Source organism: Acanthochromis polyacanthus, chromosome 5 (assembly GCF_021347895.1).
Source record: "Acanthochromis polyacanthus isolate Apoly-LR-REF ecotype Palm Island chromosome 5, KAUST_Apoly_ChrSc, whole genome shotgun sequence".
NCBI classification, from domain to species: Eukaryota; Metazoa; Chordata; class Actinopteri; family Pomacentridae; genus Acanthochromis; species Acanthochromis polyacanthus.
In genome coordinates this window covers 28,573,918-28,595,219 of record NC_067117.1, presented here as the reverse complement: position 1 = coordinate 28,595,219, position 21,302 = coordinate 28,573,918, and the positions used below count along the sequence as shown (strand labels likewise).

At 40.7% G+C, this 21,302-nt stretch overlaps 1 protein-coding gene across 4 annotated transcripts in view; it reads right to left on the bottom strand.

Annotated features, from left to right (window-relative positions):
* The window catches only part of lhfpl4a (LHFPL tetraspan subfamily member 4a), a 44,359-nt gene that overhangs the window by 15,734 nt on the left and 7,323 nt on the right, over positions 1-21,302 (bottom strand). For all 4 annotated transcript variants that reach the window (XM_051948518.1, XM_022219163.2, XM_051948517.1 and 1 more), the window contains exon 2: positions 309-545. In XM_051948518.1, the coding sequence (XP_051804478.1) occupies positions 309-545 (237 nt within the window). The remainder of the gene's footprint in view (positions 1-308; positions 546-21,302) is intronic.

The following is a 21,302-nucleotide window of genomic DNA, read 5'->3' as shown; positions in this document are numbered from 1 at the left end:
GCATGGATGGATCAAACCTTATAAAGTACTTGGACATCAGGCAGCATTTTGTGTGATAAGCAGAAATAGCACTTGGGTGGAAGTCTCCTTTGAAACAGGAAGTTGTCCACTTTAGCACTCACACCTTGAGGTAGGTGGTGCTGTTGTAAAAATGAAGGCTCCTGAAAGTGTTGCTGCAGACACTATTGAGTTGGATAGTAATGCCTGTTGGGTTTACTTTGTACTGACGTGCAAAAGACTGGAGTTAGAATCGCGGGCAGCAGCTGTAACAACACTATCTTTTGTTCCACTGTTATTCCAGTTCTCACCTTTGCTTTCGGCCCTCAGCTCCTCCTGCAGGAAGTCGCTCTGCCGGTTTCCCAGCACGAAGGCCAGAAAGGAGAGAATCAGCGCGTCCAGGATGCCGATGATGGCCAGGATGTAGGCCCAGCGTACCGAGCAGTTTCCCAGAGCGTACCTGGCCGTGTCCTCGCCGCACATGTCCCGGATCACCTCAGCATCCCAGCCGTTGGGGAAGATCACACAGCCGAGGACCAGACAAACGGCTGGAGGGCAGAAAGAAGAGAGTGTAATGATGTTTGGGTTGTGGGTTATTGGATTTTTTTTCCGGCCGGCGTATGCAATAATGTGCAGAGCGATGGGGTCAAGGTGATGTGCTCCACTGAAAAGCAGCATGAGGAAGAAAATCATTACAGCAAGAGGGGTTTAGTTGTGGAACAAAGCCCGCTTGGAAAGTCGGCGTGAAGGCAGGTGGGGAAAGAAAATAGGTTTAGGTGTAAAACAGCGGGCCAGGTAGAGAATTACATGAAGCTAACAGGATAAAAACGAGAGAGAAACAGACAGAATGTTATTTTTTCTGTCGTTTCTGTGCTGTAAGTGGGTTGCCAGTATTGTTCTTTAAAGCAGCAGATGGAGAAACACAGCAACAGGGCCAACATGGAGGATAATTTTACAGTTTTCTTTGGACATAATCCTCAGTGTTACTTACAGTATACCCTGGTGATCATCCAGGTTTATATAAAGAACAACAGATTGAACTGTTTATTTGAATAATCGTATTTTGTCTGTCAGGTTGATGGACGGGCCTAAATACAACAGCAATCACAAGCTAATTAATTACTGATATAGACTAACTGTGGTACAATCAATTACACCAGATAGAATATGAAGCTTCAAGCTACTTTCATATATTAAAAAAAACACTCAAAACTGTTGAGTACAATTCACAAAAAGTGTCTGCTAATCCGAACAAGGCCTCACAAATAATAGTTCTAACAGGAGGTGGTTGGGGTGGACGGTGGGGGTACAAAGCACATGCAGATTATAAGACTGACATTGCTTCCTCATTACGTTGGCAATGCTTCATTGATTTGTGAACAAAATGATGCACAATGGTCAGTGAATTCATTGAAAATCCTTCTAAAAGTGAGTAGTGACTTGAAATCGTACTACCCTTAATTACACACAGAAAATGTCTCTGAGAATAATTAGAGAGTGTTTTACTTTAGTCAAAGTATGGAATAATAGGATTAACAAGCTTTTTTTTTTTTAATAAAATGAATGATAAAATTAATTTATTTATTGATAAAAAAAAAAAGAATGCTGGACGAAAATCACACATGGCGATGTTATAATGTCATGTTTTACTTCAACTCGGACACAACGATGCCGACGTGTAGGTTTGTCTTAGTGTCACAGTAACATGACGCGTGTCAGATTTTTCATACTAGAGGAATCTGATGTCAACAGCTCTGCAGACAAAGATCTACCTGAAGGTGAAGGTGAGGAGGAATTAGTTTAGTGCCATTTGTGAATCAGAAACGACTATTCAAGTAGTGTTCCAGGACAAATTCCTAACTTTTGAAATGCTACCTTTCTTTCAAAACACTGGCTTTCATTCTTTACATTATTAAATTCAATGAGGTTTTACTTTGGTGTGCTGCACATAGAAGAAAATGTGCATTATCAGACCAAAATACATATGAAAAAGTATTGCTTCATAATTTAAGGCATATTCATGTTCAAAAAGAGGCAAACCAAATTTCTATAAACCTCAAACACCTTGGCCTTTGTAAAATAATGCTTTGCTTTTGGACATAATTACTTTTTAAAAATATATATTTGAAAGAAAAAGTTATGTGTTTTATAAACACTGATTGAGGCTCTGAAAGTCTTTAGTTTGTCCATAATAGGAACTGTTTTGGCTGAAAAACTGCCACAATGTGCTACAGGTGCCTCATCCATCATCAGTGCAGTAACGTTCATTTTTGTTGCAATAATTAAAAACACCTCTAAGGCTCACTGTTTACTACAGGGTTGTGTTAACATGCTTATTGTGCAGGTAAAATATGAGCGGTTACTGTACTTCTGTTGGATTCTAACAGAAATGTATTCATTTGTGAGAAAGACGCAGCTAAAAACGTCTCAGTAGACACAATATGACGTGTGTGTTGTTCACCTAGAACTATTTCCAGCACATAACTGAGATAAAAACACAAGTTGGTGTCCCAACCTTTCTTTCTTTAGGGATAATGCAAGAAGAGACACAGGGAACTCAATTTAATGAGGAAACGTGATCCATATGTTGATCTGAGAGGCTGGTGTGGATCTCATTGGCACATATGGACGCAGTTTAATTTGTTTTCCTTTAAAATCAACAAATACACTACAGAATAGCTTGATTCCCTCTGATGCTCACATTAACCATAATGCCTTGGGACACTCTTTCCTCTTTGAAGAGTGAACTGTACACACTGACAACATATCTGAAGGTCTCCGTAATTGCGTGTTTGTGCACATTTGGCACGTGAATGTTTTTAATTTGAGCTAGAAAAAGATGCTTTAGTGGGAACTGTGTGTGTGTGTGTTTGCTCCCATAAGGCCAGAGTGGTCCCTCGGTGTGTTCAGGGTCCAGCTGAGGCCAGGCTGGCCCGAACAGATGGTTCCCTGAATGCCTCATTTACTGGACTATCGCTATTGCAGAGAAAAGGAAACTCAGCTGATGTACACTCAACAAAAATATAAATGCAACACTTTTGTTTTTGCTCCCATTTTTTATGAGATGAACTCAAAGATCTAAAACTTTTCCCACATACACAAAATCACAATTTTTCTCAAATATTGTTCACAAATCTGTCTAAATCTGTGATAGTGAGCACTTCTCCTTTGCTGAGATAATCCATCCCACCTCACAGGTGTGCCATATCAAGATGCTGATTAGACACCATGATTAGTGCACAGGTGTGCCTTAGACTGCCCATTATCTGCTCACTATCACAGATTTAGACAGAGTGTTGCGTTTACATTTTTGTTGAGTGTATGAGCTCAGTGTGTGCCGGGACATAAATGCCTGTAGAGGTTTCAGCTGATATGTAGAGATAGTAAAGAAGAAGAAATCCCGACAGAATAAAGGATGACAGATGCAAAGGGAAAATCTAGCCGTGTTTTCTCACTTTGACCTTTTAAAATCAGTCGTTTTATATTAAAAATGTGTAGATCATTGTTGCTAGTATTTTTATCATGGGTGACTCTGCTCTACCACGATAGATTGCTTAGATGTTATCTACCTCATCCAGTCGCAAGAAGTGCTGCTAAATTGTGCACACATGGCAAAGAATAGTCACAAAAAGGCAAATTTACATTTTATAAACACGATCCAGGAGGTCTATGCTGTGAAAATTTAGAATTACAGAGCAGCACAAACTGTAGTTCAGGGGAGATGTGAGGATTCCCAGAGTAACATAATTTTAAAAGACAAAAATGACACTTCAGATAAATATGTAAATAATTCTGCCTCTAGGTGCAATAGATGCTTTAATAATTCTTCATACTTTCAGTCCAATATTTTCCAGGAAACGGAAGATTCACTGAAATTTAACGCCAAATTACATTTTCAAAAAGTGCCACACGATTGATTTTGTAGGGCAAAGGAAGAAAATGCTGTAAATTATCAAGTACCTGCCTGTTATAATTTCGGGTTTTGTAGATATAAGCTAGAAAAGTGGTGTCAAAATCTATCAGAACATTCTCTAAACAAGCAGAGCTACTTTCACTTATTCAAAAACAATGAAAAATGTTGAGCTTCTTAAGAACAAAGATCTGCTGATGTGAACCACTCCTTACAAAACACAGTGTTAGCAGGAGGTGGCTGGGGTGGATGGAGGGTGGACAAAGCTCATGACTTTTGCATCAGAGGTCACATTCTGTTTACACAGTTATAAAAATCAACCATGTTTCCTTACTATGTCGGCAAAAGGAACCTTTGCATTGTGTCCTTTACATGCATTTGCTGCAGCAGGTCTATAGGTAGGTTGTAGGGTACAGGATTGCCTTTAGTAAACGGTTCAGAAAGAATCGTGCTGCTTTATGATGAATAAAATCCCTATAAGTTCTTGTATCTTATGAGAAAATGAGAGCTACAGAGTCTGCTAAAGATAGCCTGCATTTAAAGGAACATTTCAGCTTCTGCCAAACAAGAAATAAAAACAGAACAATGGAGAAATGGCCTGAATGACAGCAGAAAACACATTTTCAGGTGTTTCTGTCTCTTTTAAATTTCACACGTACTGAAACTGTGAGTTTCTGCAGTGTTTCTTTGGATGCGACCACAACCGGTTTAATGTGGTGTGAAGAGTTTCTGTTCCCTGTGGTTTCCCTTCAGTCCTGAGCACGACTTTCTCCTAATATTTCACAGAGCCTCATTTAAATCTGTGTCAGCGCTGCTTGGGAGGTCACAGTGTTCTGCTAACTCCTCTCCTGCCTGTATGTGTGAACTGTACGTGTGTGTGTGTGTGTGCTCATGTTTGCTGGGAAGAATCAGTTTAGTATCACATCATGATGAATCTAAATTAAAAAATGTTTTTTTACTTCTTTCTAAGACATTCTGATGGATATTGACACCACTTTTTTAGTCTGCAATGTCAAACTACCACTTTTAGACAGACAGAGAGCGACAAAACCTTCACTTTCTTCACTCGTATTTCTTCACTTCCCGTGTACATTTTCCTCCTGAAAAAACATCCACCAACTCCAGCAACAAACAATTAAAATCAGTCTGTCAATCAATCGGCTGTGAAAGCAGAGGGTTTGATGAGTTGTTTCCTGCGATGATCATTTTAAGCCTTTTTTTTTTCCTTCTTTAAATCACTTTCCAGTGAATACCCGCAGTGATTTTGTTGCAGTTTTGCAGTCAGCAGCATGTGAATCTTCACAAACGACAACAACAGAGTGACTCCAACGAGGAAAGGATTTCCACAGCTTCTGCTTTTTTTTGGGATTTTGGAAGATGCATAAGAAAATAAGTACATCGCCAAATATTCTCCACAGATGGAGCTGTTGTGTTGACGAATGTTGTAGGAGGTAGCTGACACTCAGCAATATGGCTCAGAGACACTCAGAGTTTATCAGCACTGCATCGTTCCAGGAAATCTGAGAGAATTTAAAAGCTTTTCTGCCTGAAACAGGTTTTTAGAACAACAGTAATACTTATTGAAACCCTCATGCCATTACAACTTCTAAAGTTAATATTCAAAACATCACAACCAGAAAATGAGGTATAAAAGAAACACAATTCACTGAAGTCGTGCCACTAATGCTGAGCCACTCACTGGAGTACTGGAGAAACAAAAGATAAGAGAAACCTGCAATCTAGCTGAGCACCTCAGGAGCTGAACACACCAAACAAAAACTATTTAGTCTGCAGGATAAAAGAGAGGAGAAAATCTCTTGATGGCTGACTGATGGTCTCTTTTTGTTGATTTCTCAGATGTGTAACCCTAAGATGTGTTATTGATTTTTTCCCCCTCTGCACTCTTCTTTTAAAAAAAAGAAAAGAAGAAAGAACTCCATTTCCCAGCTGTCCTTGAGGCTTTTCAGAGGCGTTAATTAACGGTTGGTTGGACAGACTGTGAGGCGGTGGAGCAGATGACCTAAACTAACCTAACCGAGGCACATTGCCACCGTCGAGCGCTAATGTGCACAAACAGACATGAGTTTATTATTTGTGAAGGGTACGTACTAATCTGCGGAGCAAAATGCCAACGAGTGCATGTAGTTAGACAATGTAATGTTATTTTTTAGTTTTAAATTTCCAAATGGCTTTGGCAGACATTGTTTGGAGATAATTGCTGCAGAAAATTTCCATCTGTCCCCCTGCTCTGCCAACATCATCGCTGCTCGCCACACCACAGTCCTGCTTGGAAAGCTCAGAAAACTTTGCTCTTGTAATAGAGCATAAAATTCTTCTTAATACATCCGTGGAGGAAACTAATCGGGCTCCTATATCTTGCCAGGTAAACATGATTGTGACGTGAATCATGTCAATAGTTGTGTGATTCTGAACCAACATAAACACAGACTAAAGTCGCCTGTGCTGCTGTATTTTCTACATCTGGGTCACTTTACGAGCTGAATCTACATCCAACCGTACAGGTGTGTCTACCTGTGTTAGACTGTAGCTCAAAAAGCTGAAAGTAGTTTCGCATTCCAACATGGACTAATATGATGCTGAATCAGAGTTAACAAGTGAGGAGTTAAATGAAACATGTGAAGGATGAATGCAAAGACTCAAAAGCAACAGAGACATTTTTTAAACAACTTGATCGACATTTAATGAACATTTAGTTCAATATTAAGGAAACGTGTGTATGGATATGCAAGATCTAACGTTGCACCGCTTCTAGATCCCTTTAACAATAATAACAAGAAAAGCACTCAGAGAGAGCAGAACTCGGCCAAGGCTGGTCAGTCGTATCATTTCCGATGCCTGAAATCCTAAAAAAAGTTGTGGATGAAATCACGGCACCACAGAATGTGGTCATTTAATATAGATGTACCTACAAATAAAATGATCTTGCGCTGAGCACAGGCGTGTATTACGTGTACTTTATGTATGGATACCGAATCACATGACCTGAATATGTAAATAAGAAATGATGGGACTCGGAAACACCAACACAATTTAATCAGTTCTACCTTGTATCATTTCTGACGGATAAGTCCTGATAAGTCCACAGTGCTGGATTTGTAGTCGAATTGCAATCATGTGATCCTCAGCAGGCAGCTGATGCAGCATTCACTTGTTGTCATAGTTACAGTGACGCTGTCTTGCAATAACACAGAAATCTTTAAAAAATCCGTGGATCCAGACTATAAGACACATCACTGCCAAAATCTAATCAACAGGTCCTTGTGTCATTTCTGACCTTCCCTGAAAATTTCACCCAAATTCGTAATTCCATGTTTGAGTAATGTTGCACGCAGACAGACAGAAAGACAAACATACGCCGATCGTATGACTCTGGCATTCCTTGGGGGAGTAATAATGGCCTTTAGAGATGCTGCTTTACGTTTTTACTCTGAATCACAGACGAGTTTGAAATGACTGATGTGAAAGAAAGATGTGTTTAGAAACCCAAAAGAGGCACACGTTAATTTTATCCAATTGACTTGAGTCCTCCAAAGTTAACACAAATCATACAGCCACAATAGCCACATTAAAGGAGGAGTTCACCAGGTTGACATAAAGTGTGATTTTTTCATTGACTGGATCCGAGTGCCTCCTAGAAACTCAACTCAATTTAATCTTCTTACTGTTAACTCGCTTACTGTACCATTTAAGGAATCAGGAAATATCTACACCTTTGCACATATTACCTTTATGTACCTTTTATTTATTTACTGAACAAACATTTACCTACAACTGCACCTAGCACTTACTTTTCATACACACAACCGTTCAAAAGTTTGGGGTCATCCAGGCAATGTCATGTTTTCCATGAAAACTCACACTTTTATTCATGTGCTAACATAATTGCACAAGGGTTTTCTAATCATCAACACCATTAGCTAACACAATGTAGCATTAGAACACAGGAGTGATGGTTGCTGGAAATGTTCTTCTGTACCCCTATGTAGATATTCCATTAAAAATCAGCTGTTTCCAGCTAGAATAGTCATTTACCACATTAACAATGTCTGGACTGTACTTCTGATTAATTTAATGTTATCTTCATTAAAAACTGTTTTTCTTTCAAAAATAGGGACATTTCTAAGTGACTCCAAATTTTTTGAACGATAGTGTATGTTCAACAACACCGGCTACACTCCTGTTTTCGTGGCTTTTAATACACCAAATAAGCTATATTTAAAAGTTTTCATAGATATACTTGCATATATGGTTTTTCGTTTTTCTCCTACAATACTTCAGAAATCAAATTTTCTAAATGCACTGACAGGATTGCTGCTTGATTGCACCGTGCAAGGACAAAAAAAGATGCTCTGCTGTCATCTCATTCAACTCCATATCAGGGCGAAGGCATTTGGCAACGTCAACACAACATATGGACCACAGTTCAACAGATGGAGAAAATATGGACAGAGAATTTCAAGTACATTAAACGTGTGCGAGTGTGTGTGTCAGACATAGAACAAGAGGTGAGCTGGGGGAAGGGATGGATGTGTGTGTGTGTGTGTGTGCATGTTTCTAAATTAGTGCAACTGTGCGTCATCGGTCGACACGAGCCGCTATCCTTCCAGCAGTGCCTCCTAACTATCCGCAAAATACTACTTCAAGACGAATAAGCATGTATATGTTTATGTTTCATGTGGTATTTTGATTTCCTAAACATTAGACGTAGGCAACAGTTCTATCGAGAGTATGAAGAGGAGCGAAGAGGGAAAACTAAAGTACAGAAGCACGAGTAGATAAAGGGAGAAGCGTGAGAAGGGGAGGACAAAATGCTTGATGGATGGAAAACCAGACTGACAGAACTAGATGAAGGATAGAGAGCGAGACACTGAGAGGAGATGAGGATGGAGGGATTCAGACGCAGGGAAGGAAAAGGACGGGAGGCAAGCGAGGTTGCCGTGGCAACTGGCTGGACCGATGAGGAGGAGGAGGAGGAGGAGGAGGAGGAGGAGGAGGAGGGGAGGCTGAGGCAACCTAAAATATATATTTGCTTCCTATTTCTCAGACTCTGCCCAGACGGCGAGGCAGACATGGAGACGCTGCTCAGGGTTTTGTTCAGAGGATCCAATAAATCCACAGCAGCAGTAAACACACACTGACAATCCAAACACAGACACTCAGAAAACTACATCCCTGATACTCAACAGCTACGATGACAATCCGAACATTTGAGTTCCAAAAATGGCTCCAATTCATTTCAAGGGTTGAATCCTGGCTGATTTGGCAACACATGTATGTACATGTTTATCATCCTGGTCTCAGTTTTTATTATATCACCCACTGGGCTCTTTAAAATGTCACTATTTGAATGTGAATAATATTTCACCCCCTCCCAAGTTACTGGTTTCAGCAGACGACATCACATCACCCTGATCCTGGCTTCCCTCCACTGGCTTCCTTTTAGAATTGATTTTAAGATTTTACTGGTCACTTTTAAAGCTTGTCAGGGCCTCAAGTTATTTAGCATTAATGCTGGCCCCATATGAGCCTGTTAGCAGCTTTAGCTGCTCAAATGGGGTCTCCTGACTGTTGCAAAGACTGAAATCTAACCGTGACCAAGATCACAGCTTTGGAACGACCTATCTGAGGAGATAAAACTACAGAATCTTCTTTTAAATCACTTCCTAAAACCCATTTTTATAGACTTTCTTTACATTAGGTTGTCTATTTTATGGTGTAATAGTTTTTTTTTTATTTTATTGTTCATTTTATTCTCTATTTATTTACTTATTTATGTATTTATTACTGTCACTACTACAATTATTATTACTTATGCTACTGTCTTTATGGTTTCACCCTCAATTTTCTTGTCCTGTTTCTTTGCTTGGATGTGGCATTTTTAGTTCCTTTATGATTTTACCTGGCGTTGTTGTATTGATTTATTTTGAAAATCCTCTACCATGTTTAACTCTAATTCTCCACTTTAAGTCTTTCTCCTTCTGTTTGGACTGATGTTCCGTCTGTTGTTCAACGGTCTTTCTGAATATACCCCTTTTCTTTTTTGAACTGTCTGGAAAGCACTTTGTACACTCAGTTTTGAAAATGTGTTATATAAAGAAAGTTATTATTATTATTATTACTCTGCCAAGGAATGCAGCAGAGTTGTGTATGGCTGCAGACTTTTCGGGACTTATCTGTTGGAAATGATACGACTGAGCAGCCCTGGCGGAGTACTGGGCTCTCTTAAGGTTTTTCTTGTTATTATAAGTGATAACAGCCCAAATCCACGTGTAAGTTAACTTAAGTTTGGACTGGAATTTGTATTTTAATTTGTTCATTCATTTATTTTTCCACTGGAAGATCATTCTTTCCCCTGCATTTGATTACCTTATTGTGGATTTTTGCTTGTGTATGATAAAAAGGAAGGAAAGTGAAAAGGAAAATGTTTCTCACAATCCAATTGATGGGAACGTGCTTGGGAACCATTACAGCAGATGAAAAAGGCATGAACCTCCAAAAAAACCATGTCTCAGACATCATGTACCCTAAAAATGTCAAGCACTAACCAGACAGATGCTGTTTCTTTTCTCTGTCGGTGCTGCCTGGTGGATGGAGCTGAGAACACATTTGCACAACACAGTATATATACAGTAGATGCAACTTTCCTTCCTGTTTGCCTCACATGTAAAGATGATGTAAGATACGAGAGGGTGGGTGGGAGTCTTCCTCCTTTTTGTTTTTGTGGGTTTTAGGACAAAGTAAGCAGTGGTGTCAAGAAAATACAAAATGCTCTCTGAGTAGCAAGCGTCCCAAAATAGCCCATTACATGTTCATATAGACTGTCTTTACGTAATGTTTGGATTCAGTGGGTCCAGTGAACTGTGAGCTGCAGACGGAGCAGAGCAACTCGCTCGTGTATCATCATCATCTGCCCCGGAGCAAACACCAGATTAGAATCAACGGCCAGCGTCACAAATGTCTTAGGTCACCACGGAGAAACAAACAGCGAGGGCTCATTAAAGCAAAATAACTTGAGCCATTTCAAACAAGATTTTCACTTGCATCTTGCTCTGTTGCTCCCCTCATTAGCAGCTCAGTTGGCTTCAGCGACAGTCTGCACAGCTGCCTGAGCATCGCCGTGTTGATACTGATGCTGTCCCCGATTCAGGCATCTGCAGTGTTTGTTTTCTCGTTGGTCTGAATTATTTTGTGTCAGTGTTACTTTGTTTCTGCATAGTGTTTTCTTGTATCAAGATAAGCTTGCAAAAATGTTTACATAGATCAAATAATCTTAAAACAAAACATACTTTAAGATTTGTTTGTCATTTCTTGTGCACTTGAATGCATAAAAAAATGAAATGTGGTTCTCCCAGTCCTAGTATCACTCAAATAAAATAATGACTATAAATATAAATCAATCACAAAATGTGAGTTTTAAAAAAGCAGTAAAGTGTAGCTGGGAATAAAATGCATACTGTCAATAACAGTTTATTAAGGTGCTTGTGGCAGCTGGTAGTTCAGTCAATTCAGGTGACACTGCTGAGATGGAGGTTAGAGGGTGCATGTGAGTCTATTGATGATCCTTGTGTTAAAAAGCTGTTTAGCCTCCTGCTGGATCTGGAACAGATGCTTCTGTACTTCCTACCTGAAGGCAGGAGGCAAAACAGACAGTAGGACGGAGGATGAGGGTGCTTAAAGATCAGGGAAGCTCTGCTGATGTAACGCTGTTGGGAAAATCTCCACCAAGAATGGTCCTACTGGTTGTTTTCACTATCTGGTCATATTAGTGACATCCAGACATCCTGCTGTTCCCATACCAGGATGAATACTGTTTGGTGTGTGTTTGGGAGGCCTGTCTTTCCTAGTTGGTGGAGTCGCTGTTGGCCTTTCTTCAGAATGACCGAGGTGTTGGTAGTTCAGGTGAGGTCTTCCACCAGAGACAGGCCGAGGAACTTCCCATTGCTGACCTTAACCACAGCAGCTCCATCAATGGTCAGTGGCATGTGATGATGATGCTCGCTAACCCTTCTAAAGTTGATTACCATCTTATTGGTTTTCTCAACATTACAGGAGAGGTTGTGGGATCTGTATCACACAGTACGTTGCTTCACCTCCATCCTAAAGGCAGACTGGTCATTGTCAGTGATGAGACCCATCGCTGAAGTACCAGCAGCAGACCTAATGACACGTTTGGAGCTAGATCTGGCATTGCAGTCGTGGGTAAGCAGGGGGCTCAGAATGTGGCCATGGGGTGAAAATGTGGTTGCTGAGTGTTACGGACCCTAATGCTTGTGTGCCGTCTTGCTGTCGTGGTGGACTTTTATGGACTTTGTGTATGGGGATGGCCTGTGTGGGCCCAACTGTGGCTGGTTTGAGAGCCTGATCCAGAACCCCAGCTGCCAGTCATCTCAGCTGATCAGCCTGGAGCTGAAGACCTGCACATCAGCCTTTGTCCTCCCTGCCTCTCGACCTGTCTGACTGGACCATCATCTGGTTCCCTCCACCTTCATCCAGTCAACTGAAGCCAACATCACACCTGGAGAGTAGAAATTCTCAGCCACACTCTCAGTTTGGGCGGCTGGCATTTAATGTGAGCAGTTTGTCCTGGTTCCTGTTGCAACTTCCATCAGCTGCTGTCAGTTTAGTGGAGAAGTTGTTTATTTGTGTATGTTGTAACTTCTGTTGGCAGTTGTTGACTTAGTGTGGAGGTTACCCATGTCTTTGGGAAGACGTAGCCTCGGTTAGCAGCTGTTTAATGTGGTGTGAGAGCTACTTGTGTCTTGTATGTTGACGTGTGCTTTTGTGGCACTTGATTGTTTAGTTTTTTGCTGGTAATGGGTGCTGCTGTTGTGTTTGGCTAAGGAGTTGGTTGTTTGACTCTGTTAGCCTTCATTTTGTTTTATTTGGTTCTTTGATTTAGCAACATCCACCAACCCTGTTTTCTCTGTATTATCACTTTTGCTTTGCAAGGGTGTCACTACGCAATACATTTCTTTACCCAAACCAGTAACATCAGTTTTTTTGATGCATCCATCTGACCCTAGCGTCTTGGTCGTAACACTGAGGTTGTTCTTGACGTATGGCTGCCCACCCTGACTGTTGGACACCTCTGTCTTCAAGAAGTTGAAAACCCTGTTGCAGTACAAACGCCCAGTGACCTCAGTTTTTCCACCAGCTGTTGTGGACTTAAGGTGTTAAAAGCTGAGGTGAAGAAGAAGATCTACGTTTATATGGAGACAGGTTTTGATGTCCTTCATGACAAGCTGCTCAAAGCATTTCATCAAAATGGGTGTGAGAGTTACAAAACGGAAGTCAATCATGTAGTCTGGGTTTGACTTCTTGGCCACAGGGATGATGGCAGCACTGAGGATGCTACAGTCTGACTGAACGAGGTGTTAAAGACGTCTGCAAAAACATCTTTAGGCTGTTTTGCACAGTCTTCCAGGATGCGCCCAGGAATGACGTCTGACCCTACAGCTTTGGCAGGGTTGACACTGGCAAAGGCCTTATTTTTACAGCAGCTGTGGACCACAGCTGGTCACTGGATGATGGTGGAATCATCTGTTTGTTGTTAGCTGCCTCAAAACATGCTGCAAACAGTTATATACCAGTTTCATACAGTATAGAGTCACAATACAAACACAGAACTGCAATCTAAACAACAACAAAAAGGGTAAAAAAATGAAATATAGCTGTGCTAACAGGCCTTTTGACGGCTTAATAAACCTGATTTAAAATACAAGCTTTAAGTAAACAGAAGGATTTCCCCAAACCTCAAATTACACCTTGCCAAGATGGAAGATTTTTTTGCCCAAACTTGTTATAAATAGTGTAGCCTGCAAAGTAAATATCTTCATTTATCTTACCCTCAGTTGGCTCTGGGAATACGTACGATAACGCAGGAGGTTACTTTCTTTGTTGTTCTCACCACAGTCCACAAATTAGTGAGAGAGTAATGAGAGTGAAAGATTGGAAAAAAGAGGGAAATGAGAGAAACTGTGATGCCTGCAGCAGGGTAGACTTGTTTGTGTCTAATTAGCCCACATTCAGAGAATACAATCCTTCAGGATCTCACTCTCCTCCATCTCTTCTCTCGGTGTAGTTATTGTGCTTTTGGCCACAAGTTTCTAAGCAGAACTTGGCCTAGTTAGTAATGATTTGTTGCTGTTTTAATAAGCCAGATTTGGCTGTGACCACAATTTTTGAAAAAATGAAGACTTACAAAGAGAAGGAGAGGCCAAGTTCCTGCAGGGAGTTTCTGTCTTTGCACAGTCTACTAATGCGACAGCAAAAGTAAAAACAAAATGGAATATTGATGTCAAGGTAAATAAACCACAGAGAGCATCATTATTTTTTAAAGCATCGAGTCTGACTAGGAAAGAACTATGCTTCAGAGTGTGTTTACATGGATATCCAGTTGCTGTGCATGTAAACATGATATCCCGAATTTAGAAACCTGTATCAGCCCTTATGTTGTTTGCTCTCTGATGTACTCTTAAAGAAACACGCCTCGGTTGCACGAGTATCTTTCACAGGTTTCTGAACAACCTGTACAGATGCAACTTCAACCAAATGATTTAACATTTCATGACACAATGGCAACAAACTGGAGGAGTCCTTTGATCACACCTTCAGTAAAGATCCATTCAGGTGATTGAGCTCATTGTAAATATGCTCCACCATTGTCAAATCAGCTCTTTGCCTTTAATAGCAACCTGCACATTAATACAATTCAGTATTTATTTATATAGTGCAGATTCACAACATATATCATCTCAAAGCGCTTAATATAGTAAGATAAAGACCTTAAGAATTACAAACAGAGAAAGGAAAAAGCCCAAGAATCCAAAACTGCCTCTGGATTCCCGAAGAGTGACAGTGGAAAGGAACACAAACCCACTGGGATAAGGAGAGGAAGACAAAAAACTTCAACAAAACCAGGCTCAGGAAAGGTGGCTGTCTGCCTCGAGTGGTAGGGTGAGGGAGGTGGGGATAGCAGGAGGTGTTGGGGTGCGAAAAACTGTTGAGTTGTTGAGATCACTCATGTAACACATGCATCTGAATAATTTTAGCTGTTTCATTCCTTGATTAATGGATGATTAGGGATGTACCAGTGAAGTAGCCAAGTTCAGTGACATCCACCGACTTTGACTGGTCATGATGGGTTCATAAACATTTAAAGTTAATGTAAGTCAGATCCCCAAGAGAAGACTTCCGCCCACCAAAACTGTACAAAGATTTGTTATACATGGTGAATACCTTGGCATGGACTTACAGTAATACCTGGTCTGGTTGCACATCATTGTCAATCTTCACGTCTGACATACGCATTTTTCTTAAACATCAAGGTTATGTAGGTATAGTTGACAATGTACACACGTGGACAAAATTGTTGGTACCCCTCAGTTAAAGAAGGAAAAACCCACAATTCTCACTGAAATCACTTGAAACTCACAAAAGTAACAATAAATAAAAATGTATTGAAAATTAAATAATCAAAAACAGCCATTACTTTTGAATTGTTGATTAACATAATTATTTTAAAAAACAAACTAATGAAACAGGCCTGGACAAAAATGATGGTACCTCTATAAAAGATTGAAAACTATTTGACCAGAGTGACATGATTAACTCAGGTGTGTCATTTAATTGACATCACAGGTGTTTCCAAACTCATAATCAGTCAGTCTGCCTATTTAAAGGGAGACAAGTGGTCACCCTGCTGTTTGGTGAAAAGGTGTGTACCACACTGAACATGGACAACAGAAAGCGAAGGAGAGAATTGTCCCAGGACATCCGAAAAAAAATTATATACAAACATCTTAAAGGTAAAGGCTATAAGACCATCTCTAAACAGCTTGAAGTTCCTGTGACAACAGTGGCTCATATTATTCAGAAGTTCAAGACCCACGGGACAGTAGCCAACCTCCCTGGACGTGGCCGCAAGAGGAAAATTGATGACAAATTGAAGAGACGGATCATTCGAATTGTATCCAAAGAGCCCAGAGCAACCTCCAAAGAAATTAAAGGTGAACTCCAAGGCCAAGGTACATCAGTGTCAGATCGCAGCATTCGTCGTTGTTTGAGCCAAAGTGGACTTCATGGGAGACGACCAAGGAGGACACCACTGCTGAAAAAAACTCATAAAAAAGCCAGACTGGAATTTGCAAAAATGCATGTTGACAAGCCACAAAGCTTCTGGGAGAATGTCCTTTGGACAGATGAGACCAAACCGGAGCTTTTTGGTAAGGCACATCAACTCTATGTTCATAGACTCAAAAACCAAGCATACGAAGAAAAGAACACTGTCCCTACGGTGAAACATGGAGGAGGCTCAGTAATGTTTTGGGGCTGCTTTGCTGCATCTGGCACAGGGTGTCTTGAAAGTGTGCAAGGTACGATGAAATCTGAAGACTATCAAGGCATTCTGGAGAGAAATGTGCTGCCCAGTGTCAGAAAGCTTGGTCTCAGTCGCAGGTCATGGGTCTTCCAACAGGACAACGATCCAAAACACACAGCCAAAAACACCCAAGAATGGCTGAGAGAAAAGCGTTGGACTATTCTAAAGTGGCCTTCTATGAGCCCAGATCTGAATCCCATTGAACATATGTGGAAGGAGCTGAAACATGCCATTTTGAGAAGACACCCATCAAACCTGAGACAACTGGAGCTGTTTGCTCATGAGGAGTGGGCCAAAATACCTGTTGACAGCTGCAGAACGCTCATTGACAAATACAGAAATCGTTTAATTGCAGTGATTGCCTCAAAAGGTTGTGCAACAAAATATTAAGTTATGGGTACCATCATTTTTGTCCAGCCCTATTTCATTAGTTTGTTTTTTTAAATAATTATGTTAATCAACAATTCAAAAGTGATGGCTGATTTTGATTATTTAATTTTCAATAAATTTTTATTTATTGTTACTTTTGTGAGTTTCAAGTGATTTCAGTGAGAATTGTGGGTTTTTCCTTCTTTAACTGAGGGGTACCAACAATTTTGTCCACGTGTGTAAGTATACATTATCAAATTAAATTCTAAATTAGAGAGAAAATAAACTCTGGTTTCAGAACCTGGTCTAAAAAATCTCAACATAATTTTGCTGCAACAGAAATAAAACAACAGTGCTGTATCCCTTTTAATCATAACAGAATCAAGTGGCTCCTCAAGCTTCTCCAACTTTCTGCAGATGGTGACTGGTGATGTTTTAGTAAATTAAAAACTGTACCCAGTACAGAAACATCCAGGGTGGGAAGGCTTAACATCCAGATAACTTGTCAGCATACAGATCACATGTTAATACTATGTGTAAATGGACCAACAGGGACAGATAACCATTAGCCATCATATTTACGCCTAAAGGCAACTTTAGGAGGCATCTGCCAGCTAACTGAAGCTACATGTTATTTGGGAGGAAAGGAGGAAGCAGCTTGGACCATGAACATGGAAAACCACCCACAAAGGCCAAACCCAGCTGGTAAGTTTTAACCAAGAACCTTGTTGAATCAGGCCATCCACATTACACAGATACTAATTAAGATGTCAACACTCCTGCTGTGGCCAGTAAGACTGACAAATCACCATGCACCAGCTTTATCATTACTGCTGTTCTGATACTAGTGGCGGATTTGAAAGAGATTCTTTGTTTGTTTTTTTTTATGAAGAATGAGCTTACTCGACTTCTATAGCCACATTTACTGTGAAAACATCAGTCCAACTTAGAAATTCGGGTTGTTTAAACAGATCTGGGCTCCAACAGCTTCATCAAGGCAAGACAGAACAAAGCATGAACTCTTTATATTTCATATACCTTGCAAAAGGTTTAGAAGGACACATTTATCTCAGAAAAAGGTGGACTATTTTCTTTGTGCTCTCTGCTTTTCCAATAAAGACACTCAGCACATTCAGAATCCTGCAGAGAACCTGGAAAGCCGAGTCCATTATTCCTGTTATTGTACATTTCCTTCAAGCTTCCAGTTAGTCCCTGGGCAGATCTTAAAGTGCTGCTGTTAGTTTATAAATCATTTAATGGCTTTGAGCCGGCATACATTTATGATATACTTAAAAAGTATTAATCCATTAGGCACTTTAAAGCTTCAGTAAGCAGTCGGCTGGTAGTGCTTTCAATGAAACTGCTGCATACTTCCTTCGTGATCTGGAATGTATTCTAGCTTTAACCACATCCAAATCTGAATAAAAGAATGTCCTTTGAATTGTCAAATAAAATATGCATCAAAGCAACACAATGCTTTGTTTACTGGCAGATTTTTTCCCTCCATCTGTCCTCAGGGTTGGCTTGGTCCTCTGGTCCGGTGCAGAGCAGATGTCCCTCTGGTGTTTCTAACTGGGCGAGTGTCTGTCGAGGCGTCTGCTGGCACAAAGCAGAGCTCCGTCACGAGGCCCAGCAGCCAAGAGGAGCCCCGGTGCAGAGCTGCACCACAGAGCTGATTAAACTATCATCTGCACCCGGCCAGAGAGCATTAGGCTCAGCTCCAGTCCCAACGGGCTGCTTCCTCAACGGCACACAGGCAACCACATATGTAGGAATACTATACAAGCAGCTCAGCTTCCCACCAAGAAAATAACACCACCAAAGAAATATGTAAATAAGTTAATTTCAAGAAAAGTCCTGACTGCTTCACTCTAAATGACAGAAAACTAATTCAAGGGCACTCGGTGCAGATTTAAGCACAAGACCAGCTTGGGTGTGCTGGTGGTGTTCTGAGATGAGCTTCTTGTCCTTATTGATGCACTAGTGACTCCTAATGGTTTGCCAGTTGCAACTTTCTAACCTGATCATTTTTAAATGAGATAATGATGTCTTGTCAATGGGGTTGCACTGTGTCTTGGTGGTGAGCACTTTCACCTTACAGCTAGAAGATCCTCGGTTTGTGCCTTGGCCTTCCCGGGATCTTTCAGTTTGCATGTTCTCCCTCTGCCTTCGTGGGTTTTCTCTGGGTTCTCAGACTTCCTCCCATAATTCAAAAACATGCTGAGGTTAATTGGTGATTCTAAATTGTTCGTAAGTGTGAATGCCAGTATGATTGTTTGTCTCTATATGTAGCCCTGTGATAGACTGGTGACCTGTCCAGAGTGTCCCCTGCCTTCACCCTAAGTCAGCTGGGATAGACTCCAGTCCCTCTGTGACAGCAATGAGGATTAAGTGGTGTATAGCTAATGTATGGATGTCTTGTCAACCACAAGTGCTGCATTCTATTTAGAAGTAACCACAAACTTTATATAAAATATGTATGCAGATTCCAGATGGCTGAAGCACACTTAACATAGCTGGCCTTTCTTTCTTTGTATAAGTAGACTTTACAGAATCTAAAACTTCTGTCAAACATAACCTCTATCACAATGATAGTTATTAGCTTTCTTTGTTAACTCAGGATTTCTGCTGAAGACTCTGCTTGCTCAGATAAAAAGGCATCATGTGACTCTTCCTCTGCACAAAGTGGACCAATCGTGTGCGGCCTACTTTAGTCAACAGGTTGTTTTAATGTAGAGCTACAGGGAATATATATTTTTTTTAAAGTGCATCTTCTGAAAATGATGCAAGATAGGAAGGCTGGCAGAAAACTGTTAAATGCGTATAAATATATTTATTTTAGCGGACAATGCAGCTGATTATTTCTAACATGATATCTGCACATCAGAGCTGCTAAACTTTACACTTTTATACATTTAAACACAACATTGAAGAAGTGCATTTAGGTTTGACGCTGTCCCACAATGCAGGGCATCATTTCAGCTTTTTGTCAGATTAAAGTTAAATTACAGATATTGACTAAATATAGTCAAATAGCTGCACTACCTGCAACATAAAATGGACTAGGCAGCAAATCAAGACCAAACATAACAAAAATAATGCAATTTCTGCATCACTGACTGACTACATGTAGGTTCCCATAGTAATATGATGCATACAGTGTGTGATACTGTAAGCACACGGCTTCATTCCGTGGTTTTAGTAACATACAGCTCAACAGATTTACAGATAATACATTCTGTCAGCTGAGGAAGATGTTACATTTTGGAATGAAGTCTGTTAAATGTCCCAGCAAACCAGAGCTCCACTGTTTTATCTGAAGTAGATCAATGACATCACAGATGATGTGCAGAATCACGAGAAGTAAAAAAATGGAAACACAACTGTCCATAAGTTACCATTTAAATGAATAAAAACAATCCAGCAGTCCTCTGTGTTGCTCACAAAGAATAATCAGAAAGCAAATCAATGAAAGGGAGACGCTTCTTACAAGTCCGTGAGGCCAGTGTCTGCTTTTTATACTTGTGGCAGCAGCTGCTATTACAGTCTGGGGGCCGATGTATAAAAAAAGACATTCTATAGATAGAATACAGTACACATAGATCTGTTTACAACAACTGCTGTAAAGACATATCTCTGACTTATGATACTTCCAGATTCCATTAAACTTTTTTTATTCTTATATACATATCCTCAACATCCTTCACTTGTTTGCCCTTTTCTCTTTGGGAGGTTAAGAGGAGGCCTTGACGGTGTGATCTATGAGCAGCGATGGCTTTTTTGCAAAGCGTTGAGAATAATTGATTGAGGCTTAACCTCTAGGGAGAGAACTGAGGATTATGGGTATACAGAGTGTTGCTGCTGTGATGTGAAACCCCAGGCAGTCTTCCCCCCTGATTGGAGATTAGGTTTGCATTAGCAGGGCCTCAACAGGCAGCAAACACACACATACATCCTCCATGCTTTCAATTATGTGCCAGATTCCGCTACTTCTTTAATTACCATTCTTCCTAACGTGCATTTAATCTTCCTCCTACATGCCTTTAAGCACCTATCCCCTTTCTTTTGACTATCTCTCTTTGAATCACATTTTTCCCCCTAGAAACCATAATAAAGATGTTTGCTCAACATGCCTTGCTTTTAAAGGAGATGTTCAGAAGAAGCTCCCCGAGAAAGGCCCATTGAGAGAAGTCAGATTTTCCCACTAAAATCATCAATTAAAGCTGAGAGGAGGTTTTAGGAGATGAGCCTCTGGAGGACCTTGATGTGGAGACCCAAAGCTTTACTTTTGTGAATCAATGCCACATGGAGAGTGTACTGCTGCAGGAGATACTGAAATATAAAAACTGTGAACAATAAGTGTTGAAATTGTCATGGCCCCTCCCCCTCCTGTGCTGCGCTCCTGGCCAGCTGTCGGCTTGAGCTGATTGGGAGCGGCTGCGGTCCTCCGCAGCTGCTCCTAATCAGCAATCAGTGGCTGATATAAGCTGGCTCTCCCAACCACTCGGTGCTGGGTCATTGTTTGGGGCACACCTGTCTGGTTCACTACTACTGATGCTCCTCCAGCCACCCTGCTCCGGTCTCCCCTCCTGCTCTGGATTTCCCCGTCTGCCCGGCCTAGCTTCG